At 46.1% G+C, this 20,797-nt stretch overlaps 1 protein-coding gene across 1 annotated transcript in view; it reads right to left on the bottom strand.

Annotated features, from left to right (window-relative positions):
- The window catches only part of STRADA (STE20 related adaptor alpha), a 32,673-nt gene extending 12,372 nt beyond the window's left edge, over window positions 1–20,301 (bottom strand). The window contains 3 exon segments of the mRNA XM_062175557.1: window positions 7,100–7,179; window positions 7,292–7,396; window positions 20,192–20,301. Of these exon segments, the coding sequence (XP_062031541.1) occupies window positions 7,100–7,135 (36 nt within the window). The 5' untranslated portion in view covers window positions 7,136–7,179; window positions 7,292–7,396; window positions 20,192–20,301.
- Between the last annotated feature and the right edge of the window lie 496 nt (window positions 20,302–20,797).

The raw sequence follows: 20,797 nt of genomic DNA, 5'->3' as shown, positions 1-20,797 counted from the left end.
AGCAGCAGAAGACAGCTCAAGTGCTTGGGCCCCCTGCACCCATGTGGGATACCTGGAAGAAGCTCCTGGCTTTGGATTGGCTCAGCTCTGGCAATTGTCATTTGGGGGAGTGAACCAGCAGATGGAAGCGCTCTCTCTCTCTTTCTCTCTGCCTCTCACTACGTGCCATACAGGGAGAGACACAAAAGACAGGGCAGCAATTTGAGCAAAAAGTCTAAACCGAGAGTGCGGAGATGCTGACCCCTGTCTGTGTGGGACCGATGCACAGATTTAGTCTTGACGTGGCCGTCTCCTCAGCCCTACACCTCCGCCTGCCTGTGCACAGGTGTGCTCTGCGCATCTTGTCTTCTCAGGTATTAACCTTCAATGAAATCAACGTCGTAAATGAACAGAAAACTCAGCGGGTTGCTTCCAGGCCTCCCCTACTCTGCTCTGTGAATACGATCGTGTGCCGCTACTGATGTTCTGGCCAGGGACAGACTGCACATCCAGCGGTGGTCCTGTGAGGTCTGTGGCCTGTGACGCCATCACGCAGTCTTGCTGGCACACGTAGGCACACTCTGGGATATTCGCGTGATGATGAAGCGCCTACAATGCACTTCTTGGGAGAGATGCCTGGTGTTCAGCAGCACACGGTGCTCCGCTCCGGACCCAGCCCACGTCACCCCCCAGTGACCTGGGTACACTTTCCCTGCACAAGCATGCTGTGGTCTTGAGAAACCTGCACTGTCACTGCTGGGAACACTCCTGCCCAACTCCGTCCCCCGGCCCCCGCCGGTTCCTCCTCTGCCTCTCCTTTATCACTGCCATCTCCAGTGTCATCTCTCCAAAGATGGTCTGGGCTCTGAGTCACGCTGCGATGTCGCTTCACTTCTCTTTTTTCACTGGAGTCACCTCGGCCGCTTATTTTCCCGTTGCCTATCCCCTCCGTGGGAGCGCGAGTTCCATCAAGGCACGGGCCTTGCCTGTATCGCCACAGCCGTGCTCCCCGGTGCCTAGAACAACGCTGGCACGTTCTTAAAACACAAGAATCGTTTAAGCAAAGGATGAACGAAGAGGTTTTCTGCTGTGACTTGTCATTGCCGTGGGCGGAGGGGGAGAGGAGAGGACGCATACCAGCTAGCTCCTCTAGAGACTGCGCGGACATCAGCCTATCCTGGAAATGCCGGCCCCCATGTAACAGTCACGAGGTCCCCACTAGGAGGCGCACTCCAGTGCGTGAGAAAATCCTGCACTTTTAAAGTAGGTAACAGTACGGCCCCAGCAAAAAGCAGTACTTTGTATTAAAGGGTCTTTTCTCCTCTATCTCCGAGCCAACTCTTCAATGTTTCTCTAAGTTGAAGACGAGACTAAGAAGGGCACCGAGTCCTGAGATGAAGATGTTTATTACATGTACTTTATCCACCTCCCTCCTCGCCAGGAGAGCACACGAGCCATGGAGCCCATTGCTGTCTGCCAGGCTGTACCCTACGGCATGTTCTTGCTGAGCCTGGTAGGGGAACGATTCCTTCGTTACCAGTGTGTGTAGTTAGCAACCTGACAAATGTCTCTACTCTAATACACAAAGGTATTAGTTTTAGAAAACAAAATTTCTTAGGGAACTGGGAACTTGAGTTCAGGGGCGACCTGGAATTGTATGAAACAAACTAGTCAAGTGATCGCACTGTTCTGCCCCCAACTCACTGGACACGATCCTGAAACGGAAGCTTTCCACTGTGGGCTGTTCTGTAGGTATGAACTCAGAGACAGACCAGTCTTCATTCAGCAACACAAACACACCAGGAAACAAAGGCAATATTTTGAAAGGAAGGAGCCTGGTCTGACAGGGCCACAAGAAAGGCAGGTTAGTTCATTACATGGTTCCAGATTTGGAGAAGATCAAAATTCAGATGAAAGGGATGCAATTACTGAACTCATTCTCTTCAGAAACACAGCATGGCATAATTTTACTAGTGTAATGCATAATCTTAAATTGCTCAGAGAAAGAAGATAATTCTACCCAAGTATTTTCTTAGTTTCTCACACCACAAAAAGTATTTTGTTTAGAAGCATCTGAAAAGCATATGTTACTGATATCCAGAAATGACCATAAAATGGCAACTTTGTTTAAAGAGTTTTTAAAGACACAATAAAGCACGCACAGACAGTAGCTATGGAATGCCAGCAAATAAACACATTCAACTTTCCACAGGTTTCACACGGGATTACTTTTGGTACAAGAGTAGTAGTTGTGAAAATATAAAATGTACATACAACTGGCATTGTATTCAGGAGAAATAACTGATCCTATAGGACCTTTTTTGGTCTCCTGACTGGAAAATACTGGATCTGATGGAGGTCTGATGAGCAGCTGCCCGGCACGGCCACAGCTGGACACAGAGGGGAGCGCCTTGGCCGCGTCATCACCCTTCACTCAACCTTGGGGCTCCTGCGAAAGCCGTGTGTGTGTAATCTGAACAGGGTCAGAGTCTACTTAGAAAAAGTTCTTGTTCTCTCCTTTATAAGACACTGATTCACATTTTCCAAAACAGCTTGGTGCACTGTGCACATCTGGTGCTATTTCTGTGGGTAAATAAACTGGAAGAGGGAGAAGCAAGGCAAGTCTAGTTGCTTTTACAAATGAAAAAAGTACATTTTCTGCTTGTACTTTTCCATTTTGGTTTTGTTCTTAAGGCAGACTTAAGGTCCTGCCCTACTATCTAGACAAAGATTTATGCTATCTCTATGGACTGAAATAGACTAAAGATGGGAAATTTAGTGCCACCGGTCAGTTAAAGAGGACCACATTTCAGACTGCTGAAACTTAACTACCAGTGGGAAGGGCATGGTGGTCAGGAGGGTTGGGAAGGGGCGGAGACTATCATCCCCAGAAGAGACAGGAAGTGCTCAGTTTTCAAACTCCATTACACATCAGTCTTTCCGGGGTGAAACCTGAATCTTCACAAGTAAAAAGATAATGTAACACATAAGCTCAGTGACAGATGAGCAGGAACATAACATGGTAAGCCAAGGGAAACACACAAGCTTCCACAAGAAGTCATGTCCATGCAACAGCCACCGTGCTAGAGCCCAGAAAACCACTTACTTTTCTCCGAGTGTCGCCCGGAGGCTGCTCTGGGGTAGAGAAATCAATGGTTGGCGCTTGTTTCTCAGCAGAAGACCCACCCACATTCAGAACAGGACTACATTTATTAATAGCAACCACTTGAGGGTCACTCCAGCCAGAAAGGCCTGCAGTGCTGCACATCACACACACGGACCACAGTGAAAATGCTGCAGAGGGAGGGGCTTCACAGGGACCTGTGGCTCCCCCAAACCTGGCAAGGGTACTACTCTACTGTTCCCCACAGGGTCTAACTCCACTGCTGCAGCTCTTTTCCTCACACACCATGTTACTTTGGGCTAGTTTTGAAGTCTGAAACTTTGAGAAACTAGAAGTCAGATACCTTTCATTCTAAACGCAAATAAAGCAATGGCTTCTGGGCACCCCGCTACTCTGAGTGAAAATGAACAAAGCAGAGGACAACTGAAATAATTTTCTGCTCTTAAGACAAATTCTGTATATGCTTTTGATTTTCTCTAGTCTGCATAACTGATACAGATTATGAACGTGAATGCTTTTGACTGTAAGGTACTAGGGTGATTATATAGTTCCAAATATCTTGAATTATACAAAATCAGAGGAGCAAGTCCAGTCACCAAGAAAACGCTTTCTCCTAAGGTCCAGGAAAGCATTCTAACGTATTGCTAGAGGATACTGGCACTTGAGAAAATGAGCCTCAGTTTATCAAAACAAGATTCCCCTGCCCCATGCCAACACTTCAGTTTTCTGGTACACATAGGGCAGAAGCAATTGCTAAAGATGGTGTCCTGGGCCAGCGCTGTGGCACAGTAGGTTAATCCTCTGCCTGCAGCACCAGCATCCCATATGGGCACCAGTTCTAGTCCTAACTGTTACTCTTCTGATCCAGCTCTCTGCTATGGTGTGGGAAAGCAGTAGAAGATGGCCCAAGCACTTGGGTCTCTGAACCCTCATGGGAGACCCGGATAAAGCTCCTGGCTTCTTGCTTCAGATTGGCCCAGCTCCAGCCATTGCGGCCATTTGGGGAGTGAACCAGCATATGGAAGACCTTTCTGTCTCTCCCTCTGTCTGTAACTCTACCTCTCAAAGTAAATAAATAGAATCTTTAACCAAAAAAAAAAAAAAGGGGGGGGGGTCTGCCAATGGTAAGAAGCCAGGCGAAGGAACTATGGGAAATCTAACCCAATCTTCCAGAGTACAGAGCAGATTTCAAGTTGTATACAATTTGGTAATACAGACTTTCTCAAACTGTAGCAACATAGAGAACAATCTCTTCACCTTCAGATCAGAGACTAGTGCACTGTTAAAAGCCAGAAATCCTATACTCTGTACCCTGAGACCAAAACCAGTTAATTTAAGTCATATGCACTAAAATATCTGTAACCAATTAATGGTAAACTGGACTTCCAAACCAATTTCCATAAACGCCATTTTAAAGCAAACTATTTGATTTCCATTAATGATAGGAAGAGAATGAGAACAGAACCATTAGTCTTTACTGAACAGCTAATTTTTATTCTTTATAACTTAGACAAAAATAACTCATCATTTCTCTAAACTGTTGTTTATTCAAAACACAATTGTTTGATACAATTCACCAATAATACGATTCCAGAAGTTCTATGAGATAATTAGGGGTATGAATTAATAGGTGCTACCTCGTAACTAATAAGTTTGAGGATTTAATTATTTAGCTATTTGGGAGTATTTTGGATTAATCAAGCACTCAGTGGGTCAACCTGCTTCTCTAGTGACAGGATCCCAGGAGAGAATTCTGACATTCAAGGAATAGGGTACTACGACTGTCACTATTAAAGAAAAGAATTTGCTTTGCTCTACATTAAGATCATATTTCCAAGAAGTCTTGCTTTGAAAATGGCCAATCCTGAACTTGTTAAACCTCAAAACTACAAACCTACTTTACTTCTGAATCAATACTTATTTTACAATAGTAAGTTGATATTTTTGCCATGACAGATTTTTCCTAGTCTCTGAAAGCCTCATAATTTCTATCATAAAGAAATGAGTCAACTAGATTGATCATTAAAGCCAGAACATTTATATCATGGCTACCTTTGTCCTGATTATTATTTTGTTTTTTAAATCTTCAGGGCTATTTTAACCATTTCAATTTTTTTTCCTTTAAGAATATGTTCTTCCACTGGACTAATACTTAGCAGAAATACATATGCCTTTTAAGTAAATATAGATTTTCTGACAATCAAGACAGGCTAATACAACTCCTGGATCAACCTTCAAACATTTGGGAAAGGATGGATTTAAACAGGAGCCAAATAAACCCAACAACTGTGGTTTACACTTGCCCATAAAATTGCTAATTTTCATAAACTGATTTAGTCAGCAAAAGCTCAGTGACATTTACCCTGAAGTGACGGCTAGATGCCATGCTGTACTTACCTCCAAATAGTTCCAAATCTCTTAAGCCCTCAACAATGAACTTTTCCGAGACCCACCGCTAAAGAGGAAAACCCCAAAGAGAATTAGTATCTTTCCTCCAAGCCACAGAAGATGAATGTTCAGCCTTCAGAGACAAACAAAAACACAACTACAAAAATAGAATCATGCAGAACAGTTAGAATACAGTTCTATGAAACAGTTTTGAGAAGAATCTTGAAATCAACTAAAAATAGCAGATTAATTCCTTTTTCTAGTCCTCTTTGCCTTATTTGATAGATAATCCTTAAATCTGACCGATGAGAAATACTTTGTGATGACCCTAAGAACAAAGAATGTTTTTGTCTTTCCTGTATATAAAACCACCTTTTGGTTCTACCTTACTCATCCCAGAACCACCTAGTACAGATGCCTTAGATCATTAATGCCCGTCTCAGAAGCATTATTGGAATTCACAACACAGAAAACAGGGATGAACCAGTTTTTCACGGACTCTATTCGCTTGTCGAAGGAAGCACACCAAGCTGCGCATTCTTCCAGGCAGCAGCTTCTAATGAGGCTGCTGCTTATATTTGCTACCAAGTTCACAATGACCAAACCAGCAGGATCGACCCAGGGCTTGCTCTCCTGGCCTATTTCAAGCGAGTGTCAGATTCCCATCAGTGAGCACTGGTCTGGTTTCACCTGAATCAGGCTAGGTTGAAATAGAAAAGCTCATATTTAAAAGTAATGGAATCAAGATTGTATTTCACTTAAGGTCTGGTGTCAAAGCTTGGCGTGGGGGCCTTCTTTCCACTGAACTGAGTTCAGGTTAAGGAGAGACTCCCTTCTTCCTCATAAGTTAACAGTGAACTTCACTCTTTTCCAATATCAATTGTTCTTATATACATAAGAAAAAAGACGATTACGTAACATTCAGAAATAAGCTGCATAATATGTTTGTGACTTGGAACTGTAAAACCATTCTCTGTTCTTTCTTATAATTACTTTTCCAAATTAAAAAAGAAATAACATTCTAAATAAAAAAATTAATACAAAAATTATATGCATTATACCACATTACATAATTTATACTTTAATATTTAAAGATGGTGCTATACTCATGTCTCACTGCACTTCTTGAAGTCATTTTAGCTCATAAAGGTTTAGGTATAATAAAATATTTCATATTCAGATAAAAAGAAGTCTTCAGTTGAAACTAATCATTATTTAAGCGTTCCAGCCATTACAATTTGATACTGATTTAAAAAAGCACACACTCATCAAAAGCACAGAGGAAATGGGGAGATCATTAGCAGTTATATATGTACATCCATAAGGCCATCAGCTTATGTAATAATATATGACTTATGGACTCATTCATAAAACCAGCCACCTTCTTGTTTCTCCTCTGTCAAACAAGCTCATGGAACACCTGTGTCTTTATCAAACAAACCAGCTGTATACTCTGTGCCTACAAGCCTTCCTCTCAGCGGCCTTACTTCCTACAGCTCTCATTTTGCACAGCTCTGAGCATCACATATAAAACCATCCAAGAATCTCCCCAAACACTTTACTTTTAAGAAAACAAAAATAGTAAAGAAGAAGAATAGAAACACTCACCCTAATTCGCTCTGGTTTACTTACAAGAAAAGACATGAGTTCCTAATGTGTAGACCTACTTCAATTTCAAAAACTTAAACCTAAAAGAAAAATAAAAACAAACCAAGTTAGTCAAATCTCCTTTTATACAAAATCTGTGATTACCAAAAACTGCCTATGGGGCCACTATTCAAAGCATTACACTGCACTTACAAATTTATAGAGTCTAAAGATTTGTTTAGAGAAACTCCACAGCGTCAGCCCCAAAACTCTGATCTCAAACATGGATGTACTTTGGCCACGCAGATTCTGCAATTTCTATAAGAAAAGGAAGTTATTATATGGATTTCTTTAATTTCTAAATTTCTCGACCCAATCCCGTAGTGACCCTTTCCCAAAGACAATTAACTTCAATCCTTTTGCCTGTTATCCTGATCTTTTTAGAGAATATTTTATTTATTTACTTGAGAGGCAGACAGAGACAGAGACAGAGACAAAGAAAAGGGTCTTCCATCTGCTGTTTCACTTCCCAAATGGCCACAACGGCCAGAGTTGAGCTGATCTGAAGCCAGGAGCCAGCAGCTTCTTTCCAGGTCTCCCATGTGGGTCCTGAGGCCCACGCACTTGGGCAATTTCCACTGCCTTCCCAGGCCACAGCAGGAGCTGGATTGGAAGTACAGACTAGAACCGGCGCCCATATGGGATGCCAGAGCTTCAGGCAGAGGCTTAGCCTACTACAACACAGTGGTGGCCTCGTTATCCTGATTTTAATCATCATTCTTAAATTTTTTTTTTTTTTTTTTTGACAGGCAGAGTAGACAGAGAGAGAGAGAGAGAGAAAGGTCTTCCTTTGCCATTGGTTCATCCTCCAATGGCCACTGCAGCTGGCGCACCGTGCTTGATCCCAAGGCAGGAGCCAGGTGCTTACCTGGTCTCCCATGCAGGTGCAGGGCCCAAGCACTTGGGCCATCCTCCACTGCACTCCCGGGCCATAGCAGAGAGCTGACCTGGAAGAGGGGCGACCGGGACAGAATCCGGCACCCCGACCGGGACTAGAACCCGGTGTGCCAGCGCCGCAAGGCAGAGGATTAGCCTGTTGGGCCACGGCGCTGGCCTAAATAATGTTTATATGGCTATGATCTATCGATTTTAGAAATTGATCTAAAAACTTCTATCACAGTAGATGAAAACTAAGCTCTCCAATTTTACTTTCCTCCACCCTACTTCCTACCCTTCTTCTCCCAACAGAGTTCTGACATAATTTTTGGTTAAATTAATAGTCCACATTTACATTACTATGACTATGCACGTCTCCTTCCTTGTACACCTCTTATTTCCCCCAGAGCCAAGAACTCATTTGTTCACTTGTTTGGTTTCCCATATAACTATAAACTTTATCCAAATACGCCAACATTTCTGCTATTTGCCTTTTCAAATTTTTTTCCCGTGTATTCAAACTCATCAATTCCAAATTCCTCCAGGAGATTGCCTTCCCAGAGTGCTGTGCTGCTGCCGCCACCTGAACTAGCTGCTTTGTAGGCTGCACGTGGTCTGCCTTTTTAGTGTGGAGATTTGGGTCCTCCAATTCTGGGAACATTCTTGTATTATTTCTTGGACATTTGTCTCCTCCATTTTTTTTTTTCTTGTTCTCACTTTACAGAATTCCTAATAGTTAATGGTGTACTTCTAGATTCAACCTCTAATTTTATACTTATTTATAGATAAAAATGCTTTCCAGGAGATGAATTCAATTTTATTTTTTAATCCTTCCACTAAGCTTTGCATTTTGGTTACATACTTCTAAGAGCTTCTGCCATTTCGTGAATACATCTCTTCCATATCACCCCATCTTGTTTTAAGTCTGTTATTTATAGTTAGGGATTATATCCAGAATGGCTAAAAACATAATATATCACAGACAAAATTGGGTTTACCTCAGGAATAAAAGACTGATTTAACATTAAAAAAGGAGTTAATGTATTCAAAAGTATCTTTAAGTTGTTTTGGTTTAATTTCTATGTATTTACTTCAGAGGCAATGAAAGACACAAAACATTTCCACCTGCTGGTCTACTCCTCAAATGCCTTCAATGGCCAGGACAGGGCCAAGCTGAAGCCGGGAGCCAGGAACTCAATCTAGGTCTCCTGGGTGCCAGGAGTCCACCTGCTTGAGCCATCCCCACTGCCTCCCAGGGTCTGCATTAGCAGGAAGCTGGGATCAGGAGCTGGAGCCGGGTATCTAACCCAGGTCCTCTGATATGGGATGTGAGCATCTTAACCCTAGGCCAAATACCCAGCCCTATTTCAAGTTGTTGATAAATAAGCAACAACTTCAATGAATATTTTATGTCTCCTTTTTGTAATTTTTTTTATTTCTTTGTTATTTTGTCAATGAATTTTTTTTTTTAATTTTTTTTTATTTTTGACAGGCAGAGTGGACAGTGAGAGACAGAGACAGAGAGAAAGGTCTTCCTTTTTGCCGTTGGTTCACCCTCCAATGGCCGCCGCGGTAGCGCGCTGCGGCCGGCGCACCGCGCTGATCGATGGCAGGAGCCAGGTGTTTATCCTGGTCTCCCATGGGTGCAGGGCCCAAGGGCTTGGGCCATCCTCCACTGCACTCCCTGGCCACAGCAGAGAGCTGGCCTGGAAGAGGGGCAACCGGGACAGGATCGGTGCCCCGACCGGGACTAGAACCCGGTGTGCCCGGCGCCCGCTAGGCGGAGGATTAGCCTAGTGAGCCGCGGCGCCGGCCTTGTCAATGAATTTTTTAAAAGGAGCAATTTCATTTTACTTTATTAACTGAGTAAGCAAAGGGGAAAATACAATCATCTCAAGAGATGCAGAAAAGTCACCTGACAAAATTCAATACTAGGCCGGCGCTGCGGCTCACTAGGCTAATCCTCCGCCTTGCGGCGCTGGCACACCGGGTTCTAGTCCCGGTCGGGGGCACCAGTCCTGTCCCGGATGCCCTCTTCCAGGCAAGCTCTCTGCTGTGGCCCGGGGAGTGCAGTGGAGGATGGCCAAGTACTTGGCCCTGCACCCCCATGGGAGACCAGGATAAGCACCTGGCTCCTGCCATCGGATCAGCGCGGTGCACCGGCTGCAGCGCACCAAACGCGGCGGCCATTGGTAGGGTGAACCAACGGCAAAGGAAGACCTTTCTCTCTGTCTCTCTATCTCCCTGTCCACTCTGCCTGTCAAAAAAAAAAAAAAATTCAATACTAATCCATGATTTTAACAACTCTCAACCAATTGACTGGAAGACAACATCTTCAACTTGGTAATAGGTATGTATGAAAAATTCATTCCTAACATCATACTTAGTGGCAAAAAGAATGAATGACTTTCTTCCAAAAACAGAAACGACACAAGAAAAGTCTGCTACCATGGCTTCTGTGGTAGTACTGTACTAAGGTCCTGGCCAAAGCAGCAAAGCGAGAAGAAAATTAAAGGCAAACACACTGGAAAGGAAGGACTGAAACTATTCACAGACAACATGATTGTAAACACAGAAATTCCATGATTTCTAACAAACAAACAAAAAATCAAGATTTAAAAAAATTAATTTTGGGTCTGGCACTGTGGCACAGTGGGTTAAAGCCCAGCCTGTAGCGCTGGCATCCCATATGGGCACCAGTTTGAGTCCTGGCTGCTTCACTTCTGATCCAGCCTTTCTGCTTTGGCCTGGGAAAGCAGTTGAAAAATGGTTCAAGTCCTTGGGCCTGCACCCATGTGGGAGACCCGGAAGAAGCTCCTGGCTCCTAGCTTCGGATCAGCTAGTTGCGGTCATCTGGTGAGTGGACCAGGGGATGGAAGACCTCTCTCTCTCTGGCTCTACCTCTCTTTGTAACTTTTTCAAATAAATAAAATAAATCTTCAAAAATAAAAATAATTTAGAAATAAGGTCATTTGCAAAACCCCACTCTATTTTATATAATAAAATGAATAATTAGAAAATGAAATTAAAAACATTATCACAATATCAACAAAAATAATTAGGAATAATTTTAGTAAATTATGGATAAGACCTATATACCTAAGATTATTAAATACTGCTAAGAGGGATTAATGATGATATAAACAGAAAACTATGTTACGTCTGTAGACTAGAAGATTCTAAATATTGTTCAGATGTCACTTCTCCCCAAATCAGCTGGTAGATTCAATGACATCCTAATCAAATTCTAGATGATTTTTTTTTTTTTTTTTTTTGGACAGGCAGAGTGGACAGTGAGAGAGAGAGACAGAGAGAAAGGTCTTCCTTTGCCGTTGGTTCACTGCCCAATGGCTGCTGCGGTCAGCGCACCACGCTGATCTGAAGCCAGGAGCCAGGTGCTTCTCCTGGTCTCCCATGGGGTGCAGGGCCCAAGCACTTGGGCCATCCTCCACTGCACTCCTGGGCCACAGCAGAGAGCTGGCCTGGAAGAGGGGCAACCAGGGACAGAATCCGGTGCCCCAACCGGGACTAGAACCCGGTGTACTGGCACCACGGGTGGAGGATTAGCCTATTGAGCCATGACACCGGCCCCAGATGTTTTAAAAGAAACTGATAAACTGGGGGACAGCACTGTGGTATAGCGGGTAAAGCCACTGCCAGCAGTGCTGGCATCATGGGTGCTGGTTCAAGTCCTGGCTGTTCCACTTCCAATCCAGCTTCCTGCTAATGTGACTGGGAAAGCAGTAGAAAGATGGCTTAAGTCCTTGGGCTCCTGCACCCGTGTAGGAAACGCTAAAGAAACTCCAGGATCCTGGCTTTGGATTGGCTTACCTCTGCGTATTGATGCCATTTGGGGAGTGAATCGGTAGATGGAAGACCTCTCTCTCTGCGCTTGCCTCTCTGTAACTCTGACTTTCAAATAAGTAAATAAATGTTTTTAAAAAAAGAAACTGATAAGCTGACTCTAAAATTTATATGGAAATGCAAGGTAACTAAAAGAGCAAAATTTGAGAAGAACAAAGTTTAAAGACTTAGATCACCTGATTTCCAGACTTTATGCTACAGTAATGAAGACGGTGAAACTAGAGTCAAGAACAGGCACATGGACCATGGAACAGAACAGAGAATGCAGAACAGACCCATGTATACGTGGTTGATTTTTAACAGAGGAGCCCTAAGTAATTCCATGGAGGGAAAACAGTCTGGATATATTATATCTATCTAGAAAAGTTTGAACCATATACAAATAATTAACTTGAAAGGGGTCATGGCCGGCGCTGTTGCTCAATAGGCTAATCCTCCGCCTTGCGGCGCCGGCACACAGGGTTTTAGTACCGGTTGGGGTGCCAGATTCTGTCCCGGCTGCCCCTCTTCCAGGCCAGCTCTCTGCTATGGCCAGGGAGTGCAGTGGAGGATGGCCCAAGTGCTTGGGCCCTGCACCCGCATGGGAGACCAGGAGAAGCACCTGGCTCCTGGCTTCGGAACAGCGCAGTGCACTGGCCGCAGCGGCCATTGGAGGGTGAACCAACGGCAAAGGAAGACCTTTCTCTCTGTCTCTCTCTCACTGTCCACTCTGCCTGTCAAAAAAAAAAAAAAAAGAAAAGGAAAAGAAAAGAAAAGAGTCATGGGATGGGTGTTTGAAGCAGTGATTGAGACACTGCTTGGGATGTCTACATCCCATATCAGAGTGCGTGGCTCGAATCCTGCTACTCTGCTTCCAATCCAGCTTCCTGCAAATGAGTGCTCTGAGAGGCAGCAGGTGACAGCTCAAGTACAAGGTTTCCACCATCCATATGGAAGACCTGGACTGGATTCTGAGCTCCTGACTTTAGCCTGGCCAAGCCTTGGCCTGTTGCAGCAATTTGGGAAGTGAACTACCAGGCAGAAGATCATTCTCTCTTTCTGGACTTTCAAATAAAATGAAAATACAAAACCAAATAAAGATAACAGGAAAAAGTCTTCATGTTCTGAGGACAGGTAAAGATTCAAAAAGAACATCAAGTGCATGAAATATAAAATAAAATATTAAAATTTTGACTATCAATATTAAAAATTTCTACCTCTGAAAGACACTAAAAATTTAAAAGATTGGGAGAAAATATTTTATAGGTATGTGTGTGTATGTGCCTACAAAGAATTTAATATCCAGAGTACATAAGGAACTTTACAACACAATAATAAGACAATTCAATTTAATTAATGAGCAGCATATTTGGGACACATATATGGTTTTAATGGAATTACTTGAAGATGTAATCAGCAAAATGAGGCTAACACTTGAGAAAAAGATGATACGAAGTACAAAAATGGTTACTCAATGAGAAGAAATCTCGGGATGGTGCTTATGAAGCAGGTCAAGAAAGCAATCAGTCATAGAACACAAGGTTGATGGGTTGAAGAAAATGAAATTATTTCATAAAATATAAAGAATCAGTGTAAAAGGTGAAAAATATCAGGGGCAGTGTGCACAACAGCCTGTTTCTCTCCCACAAAGAAAACAGAAAGCAATCAAAACTCCAACAATTGTATTGAAAAGGCAAAGCCTATACTTGAAACACATGTAAATATATTTTGAACAGTCAAGCAATGAATGAGACAGAAAAATCCACTTGACCTTGAATGACAAGAAGTTAGGACAATAGAGCTATACTGAAGCACACACTGGGGTCTTTAGTGGACAATGCTCAAAAAATTAGAAGTACCCATTTCAAGTTTTTTTTTTTTTTTTTTTTTTTTTTTTGACAGGCAGAGTGGATAGTGAGAGAGAGAGAGACAGAGAGAAAGGTCTTCCTTTTTTGCCATGGGTTCACCCTCCAATGGTCGCTGCGGCCAGCACATCGCACTGATCCGAAGCCAGGAGCCAGGTGCTTCTCCTGTCTCCCATGCGGGTGCAGGGCCCAAGCACTTGGGCCGTCCTCCACTGCCTTCCCGGCCATAGCAGAGAGCTGGCCTGGAAGAGGGCAACCGGGACAGAATCCGGCGCCCCAACTGGGACTAGAACCTGTGTGCCGGCGCCGCAAGGCGGAGGATTAGCCTGTTAAGCCACGGCGCCGGCCCCCATTTCAAGTTTTAGATGGAACTACAAACCAAGCACATACACTCAGTTCTGGTTATAGAACAGAACGTCTGCAAATCTGAAAACAGAAAGTGAAGTTCGGGGGCTGACACAGATGGGAGCTGGGAAGGTGAAGAGACAGAATGACCAGGGAAGCTACTATCCTGGTCTTCACAGGGGGCAAGGTATGCTGAAAGCTGACAGGGTAAGAAACAGAGATTTACCCTCACTTTTCAAAGTTACAAAGGTAATCAGGAGGGCCGCATCCCACACGGGTGCCTGTTCCAGTCCCGGCTGCTCCACTTCTGATCCAGCTCTCTGCTATGGCCTGGGAAAGCAGTAGAAGACGGCCCAAGTCCTTGGACTCCTGCACCTGCATGAGAGACCCGGAAGAAGCTCCTGGCTCCTGGCTTCAAATTGGCACACCTTCAGCCATTACGGCCATTTGGGAGTGAGCCAGCAGATGGAAGACCTATCTCTGTTTATGCCTCTGCCTCTCTATAACTCTGATTTTCAAATAAATCTTAAAAAAAAAAAAATGGAAGTCCATTATGGGAACTAAAACTAAATTAAACTAAAACCAGGAATTACTAATGGGGCACAGAAATGGTGACGACAGCAAGGGAGCTGATGGACCACTGTTTTTTATTAATGGCACCTTACACCACAATTTTCAAAACTGCATGCAGGTATTTTCTTTGCTCAAATATTGTTAACTAATGAAAGAGACACTCCATCTAAGATGGTTTAGAGGGGTTTTACCCATAACTAGGGCTAGATGTGAACTTGGAAGGACATTTCTAGTTTCAGATTGAATCCTGTACAAATGAACTTCGTGTGACATTAAAATTACACAATGCTTTCACTCTCCAAATGCCTACAAAGTTCAGGGCTGGGCCAGGCTGAAGCCAGGAAATGCAAACTCAATCCAGGTCTCCCACGTGGGTGGCAGATACCTAACCACTTGAGTCACTACTGCTGCCTCTCCCACGGCTCTGCGTGAGCAGGAAGCTGGAGTCAGGAGAGGAGTCAGGGCTTGGCCCCAGGCACAGATACCGGATGCAGGTATCCCAACAGGCCTCTGGTTCTATTCTCAGCTGGGAGCATGATGAAGAGGTATGACTTAAAAATGTCTCCAAGATAACTGAAGAAATTATTTCTGAAGGTGATGGTGTTTTTGATGGGGAAATGATAATCTTGAGTTGATGAAGTGATGAGAAATGTACAAGCAGCACTACCTAAATCATATGGAGTCGTGAAAACCCTGATTTCAAATTGAGTTAGAATTAGTGTTCAGTGTCACATTCAAAGCAATGAGAATACAACTCAAATTCAATGAAAAAAAAAATCACAATGCTGTTTCCGAACTTTTTTTTTTTACAGGCAGAGTTAGTGAGAGAGAGACAGAGAGAAAGGTCTTCCTTCCGTTGGTTTCATCCCCAAATGGCTGCTACGGCGGCGCTGCGCCAATCTGAAGCCAGGAGCCAGGTGCTTCCTCCTGGTCTCCCATGCGGGTGCAGGGCCCAAGCACCTGGGCCATCCTCCACTTGCCTTCCCAGGCCTCAGCAGAGAGCTGGACTGGAAGAGGAGCAACCGGGACTAGAACCCAGGGTGCTGGCGCCGCAGGAGGAGGATTAGCCTAGTGAGCTGCAGCGCCAGCCCCGAATTTTTTAAAACCGTAAATCAAAGTGGAAGGGGAGGGCAGACAGATGATAAGTCATTCAAAAGATGTGTCTACATATAACACCATTTATACATATACATATATATATACACATAAGCAATATGATAATACTGGTACTCTGATAAAAGAAGTAGCCTTGTTATTTAGAAGTAGAGTTAATACAGTTATTTATTTTGAAAGATTCTACCACAATCAAGGTTATCACTGAAATCCTAAAGAGAGAGTAAGACCTTACTACCGACCAGCAGGACTAAGTCCTACACAAACACGTCTCACAGACTGGCTCCGGTGATCAGCACCAGGACAGTGTGAGGGACTTACAGCAAGAGCACAGATCAATACCACTTACGGCCAAGTTTGTGCACTGAGACCAGAAGTGGGATTAGGGTCGCTAGCCAATCTGAAAAACCTGGGGTGTATGCTGGGGACAGGCTCCAGGGATAAGCATGAGCGCATTCAACCTCCTCCAGTGTGTATTTCCTCTCACAGAGCCCTGGTGGCTGGCCTCAGCACACAGAAGGTGAAAGGCATGACATATTCCTAGAAGAAAAGCTCACAAACTACGTGTGCAAGCAGAACGCAAGTAGCAAGACAAGGAAATGTGAAATGAGTAACGGGCAACTCCTTACTTCGTTCAGCAAAGGGAAAGATTACCAGGACTTGATGTAGATATGGAAAGTCAAACAGGATTTACAGAAGATGGGAATTCCAAGCCTAAAATGGTATCCGTTTCTGATTATTTAGTGTTTTACTTTGTCATGTCCACAGGCGTACCTCTTGGCCTCTAGAATAGTTCCTACCACACAGCAGGGACTCAGTAAGCTGAGTGAATGGCCAAATGTGCAGGCAAGTGTGCTGGCACACTGCTCATATGATTGGACGGATGTCAGGGCGGTTACAGAGGAAGAAACTCCATGATGGGGAGAACAATGGCGACACCTAAAATGCATGCCAGAGTAGGGATTTTACCAGCAGGCATTAGGAAGCCACCATAGATTTTGAATAGAGATGACAAAACATACAACAGTGGTCCCAGGCAGTGTCTCTCAAACTTTTATTGTGCATGTAAATCACTGAGGATCTTGTTAAAATCCATTCTGATTCAAAGGGTCTGGAATGTCCCAACGTCTGGTAGTTCTAACAAGCTCCAGATGATGGTGTCACTGCTGATGTGTAGACCACCATGTTCACTAACATCGAGAAGTCTTGTGCTAAGGAACATTTAAAGAATATTAATCTGTACAGTGATGGGGGGAGGGGAGAAGAGAAAATGACCCAGAGAAAGGTTGCCAGCATTTACAACAGGACCACATTTGTGGTAATAAGAGCTGAGGCATGGGAATAAGAAGAACTACAAGGCCACAGATGGGGCAGAAGGAAGACTGAAGAAAGTACAGTTAGAAAGGACACCATAAATCACCAGTCCATCCTCAACCCTTGGGTTTTCTTTTACAAACTCCTGGATATATATTTATCGAGCACCCTGTGCCAGACTCTACCTTATTAGGGAGCTCATTCTACTGTGGACAATTCTCATGGCCCCAGATTTTTTTATGTGCCTGAGTGACTGGGAAAAGAGTGAGTATCAAGGACAGAAATGGGAAAGCTCAGAGGTGGAAGTGGTCTTGGTGGAAAATGAGTCCTAATTTTTAAATAATATTGAGGTTGAGGAAACAGCTATCAATTCCAAGAGGAAATATGAGGGGGGCTTCAATAAGCTCATGAAAAATGTGTACTATGAAAAAAACTATCCATGGATTTTAAAAAAGTTTTTGTACCCAAATGAACCTTTTTTTTCCCAGATTTTTTTCCCCAGATTTTATTATTTGAAAGGCAGAGTGACAGAGAGGGAGAGGTGGAAAGATATTCCATCCACTGGCTCCCTTCCCAAATGGCTGCAATGGCTCTGCTAGGCCAAAGCCAGGAGCCTGGAACTCCATCCGGGTCTCTCACATGGGTGGCAGGGGCCCGAGTGTTTGGGCCATCCTCTACCACCTTCCCAAGGCCATAGCAGGGAGCTGGATCTGAAGTGGAACCAGTACTCTGATATGGGATGTTGGCATCACAGTAAGCAGCTTAACCCACTGCACCACAATACCAGCTCCCAAATAAATTTCTTTTTTTTTTTTTTTTTTAAATTTTTGACAGGCAGAGTGGACAGTGAGAGAGAGACAGAGAGAAAGGTCTTCCTTTTGCCATTGGTTCACCCTCCAATGGCCGCCGCGGTAGGCGTGCTGCGGCCGGCGCACCGCGCTGATCCAATGGCAGGAGCCAGGTACTTATCCTGGTCTCCCATGGGGTGCAGGGCCCAAGCACTTGGGCCATCCTCCACTGCACTCCCTGGCCACAGCAGAGAGCTGGCCTGGAAGAGGGGCAACCGGGACAGGATCGGTGCCCCAACCGGGACTAGAACCCGGTGTGCCGGCGCCGCAAGGCGGAGGATTAGCCTAGTGAGCCGCAGCGTCGGCCAATAAATTTCTTTTAATTAGATTTTTCCATGCACTTTAGAAGCTCCCTTGTATATGGCATTTAGTTAAGCAGGACTGGTGCATTAGAGACCTTAGAGATGGCCATGCGGATGTGAGAGTCAGCAACTAAAGCTTTAAGAGTGAGCAACACTCACTAAAGGAGAAAATAGCGAGAGACAAGCAGGGGGCTGGGAAGTAAGTCCTGGGATAGGGCCTAGTTAGGGCAGGGCCCTTGAAAGAGTTAGGAAATGGAACCCAGAGAAAACCCCGCTCCCCTTCATGACCACCTCCTGTCTATCTGGCTAGCTCTGACCCGCCTCTTGGTACTCACACGTCCTGTGCTCACCTCGGGTTCCCTGATCTCACTGCCTCCCCCCACCCACTCAACTCTTTTTATTTGAAAGAGAAAAATGGGGTGGGGGGAGCAAGCGAGAGAGAATCTTCCCATTTTGGTTTACATTATAAATCCCAACAGCTGGCAGCTGGGCCAGGCTGAAGTCAGGAGCCTGGAACTCCATGTGGGGCTCCCGCACCCGGGGCAGGTACGTGGTCCTTCAGGCATCGCCTGCTGCCTCCCAGAATACAGTGGCAGGAAGGTGGACTGGAAGCAGGGCCAGGACTGGAACCCAGGCGCTCTGACAAGGGAGGCCGGCATCCCAAACAAGGTCCCAACTGCGGCACCGAACGCTCCCTCCCCCCAGAACTGATGGGACCCTTAGCCCACGCTTAACTGCCGATTTCTCTCTTCTAGAACAGAGACTCCTTAAGGACAGGGGATGAATCTTGTCACTGTTGTGTTCCCAGGGGCTCACGTGCCTGTCAGTAATAGTAAAAATAATCAAAGCAGCGACCATGTACGCGATCACGCTATGCGCTGGGGACTGCACTGCGTGCTTCGCGGTGATCAGCCACAGCCAGTACCACCATCTGTGTTAGGATCGGCTGCGAGCCGGTTACATCCGCTTCAGAGCCAGACAAGCACAGGAAGAAGTCTCGCAAATGCCACGGACCATGCGAAATGGCATGGAAAGGGGATTCATTTACTCTGAGTTAAAATCCTTCTCTCCTTATTTTTGAAACTGACTTTCTCAACGTCTAGGGGTTACAACTATAAGCACTGAATCTGAGCTAAAATACCCCAAAGGAACCTGGTGAAGAGGCGGGGAGCTGAATCGGCCAGCTTAGCACTGGAACCAAGGCTCCAGGCCAGGGCAGGTGATCAGATGTGGGTTCTTTGTCAACTCTCAGGGGCAAGAAGCAGGCCTGGGTGTCTCCAGACAAGTGGGAATCGTCTACACAGTGGAAAGTGGTTCGACTTCAGGGTAGGAATCGTCTACACAGTGGAAAGTGGTTCGACTTCAGGCGCAGCGTTACAGTAAGAGAACCAATTCCAACGGCTTTCCTCTTTGGGCGGAGGCAAGGTAAAGTGTGCTAGGATCTTAGAAGGCTGGGAGAGGGGCTCGTTCCGTTTCCTGAAAACTAGGAACAATTTTATTTAATCGCCCTCCCCCCTTCCTTCACGGTCGCCTCCCTCGCCCACTCCCCAATTTCGGGCCCCTAATACACGGAGGGCATTCAGGAAACAAAAATACGATCAGAAGCTCTTCCTTCGGGCCGACTTAGGCTGCCACCTGGACCCTGTGTCCTAAGCCTCGGACGGGACAGGGGCGGGGAGAGGTCAGCGCTAGGATCGGCGGCTGCTTCGCCAGAGCGGGGGCTGGGGAAGGGAAAGCAGGAGCTCGCCTGACCACGCCGCTCCAGGACCTCCGGGCAGGGCCCACGCCTGTGCTGCTCCTGGGCTGCGGCCCCTCTTCTCGGGACTGGAGGACGCCGGTTAAAGGGGACCCCGCGAGCGAGGGTCAGCCCGGGATGGTCCCTTCGACGAAGGCCCGCCCCTGAGATGGAATCGGCGATACGACGACGAGGACCTGGTTCCCGGGCCACACCAGGCGGCCCTGCCAGCCCGATACCTGGTCTTGGAGCTAGCGAGCAGTCCCGGCCGGTCTCAGCTCCGCCTCCTCAGTTTTATGGCCGCGATGCCGCCAGGCCGGTTGCTGGGAGGGAGGTACGCAACGTGCCATGCGCAGTAGAGGCACCCGGGGAGGGCCGGCGGAGAGCTCGCCCCGCCCCGCCCCGCCCGCCGCGGAGGCTCCGCCCCGTCCCGCCCCGCCCGCCGCGGAGGCTCCGCCCCGCCCAGCACCAACGCCCGCCCCGCCCCGCCCGCCGCGGAGGCTCCGCCCTGCTCCGCCCGACACCAACGCCTGCCCCGCCCCGCCCGCCGCGGAGGCTCCGCCCTGCCCCGCCCGACACCAACGCCTGCCCCGCCCCGCACGCCGCGGAGGCTCCGCCCGCTTCCGCTCCCGTGGAGCGCGGCTGTCCCCGGGCAGCTGTCCGGCGCAGCACCTGCTGGGCGCCTCTCACCTCGGAGGGGGCCTGTTTCCCCCTCCTCATCCGCCCGGCCCGGGCCCCGGAGCCTCCAGCTCCCCACAGGAAGGGACGTAGGACGACTTCAATAATAGCGGCTTAAAGGGGACTAGAGAAAGGCAGACCCACGCGGACTGCTCATATGGCTACTT

This window comes from Lepus europaeus, chromosome 18, assembly GCF_033115175.1.
Source record: "Lepus europaeus isolate LE1 chromosome 18, mLepTim1.pri, whole genome shotgun sequence".
Classification (NCBI taxonomy): domain Eukaryota; kingdom Metazoa; phylum Chordata; class Mammalia; order Lagomorpha; family Leporidae; genus Lepus; species Lepus europaeus.
Note: the sequence above shows the minus strand (reverse complement) of the source record. Positions and strands in the feature narration are given on the sequence as shown.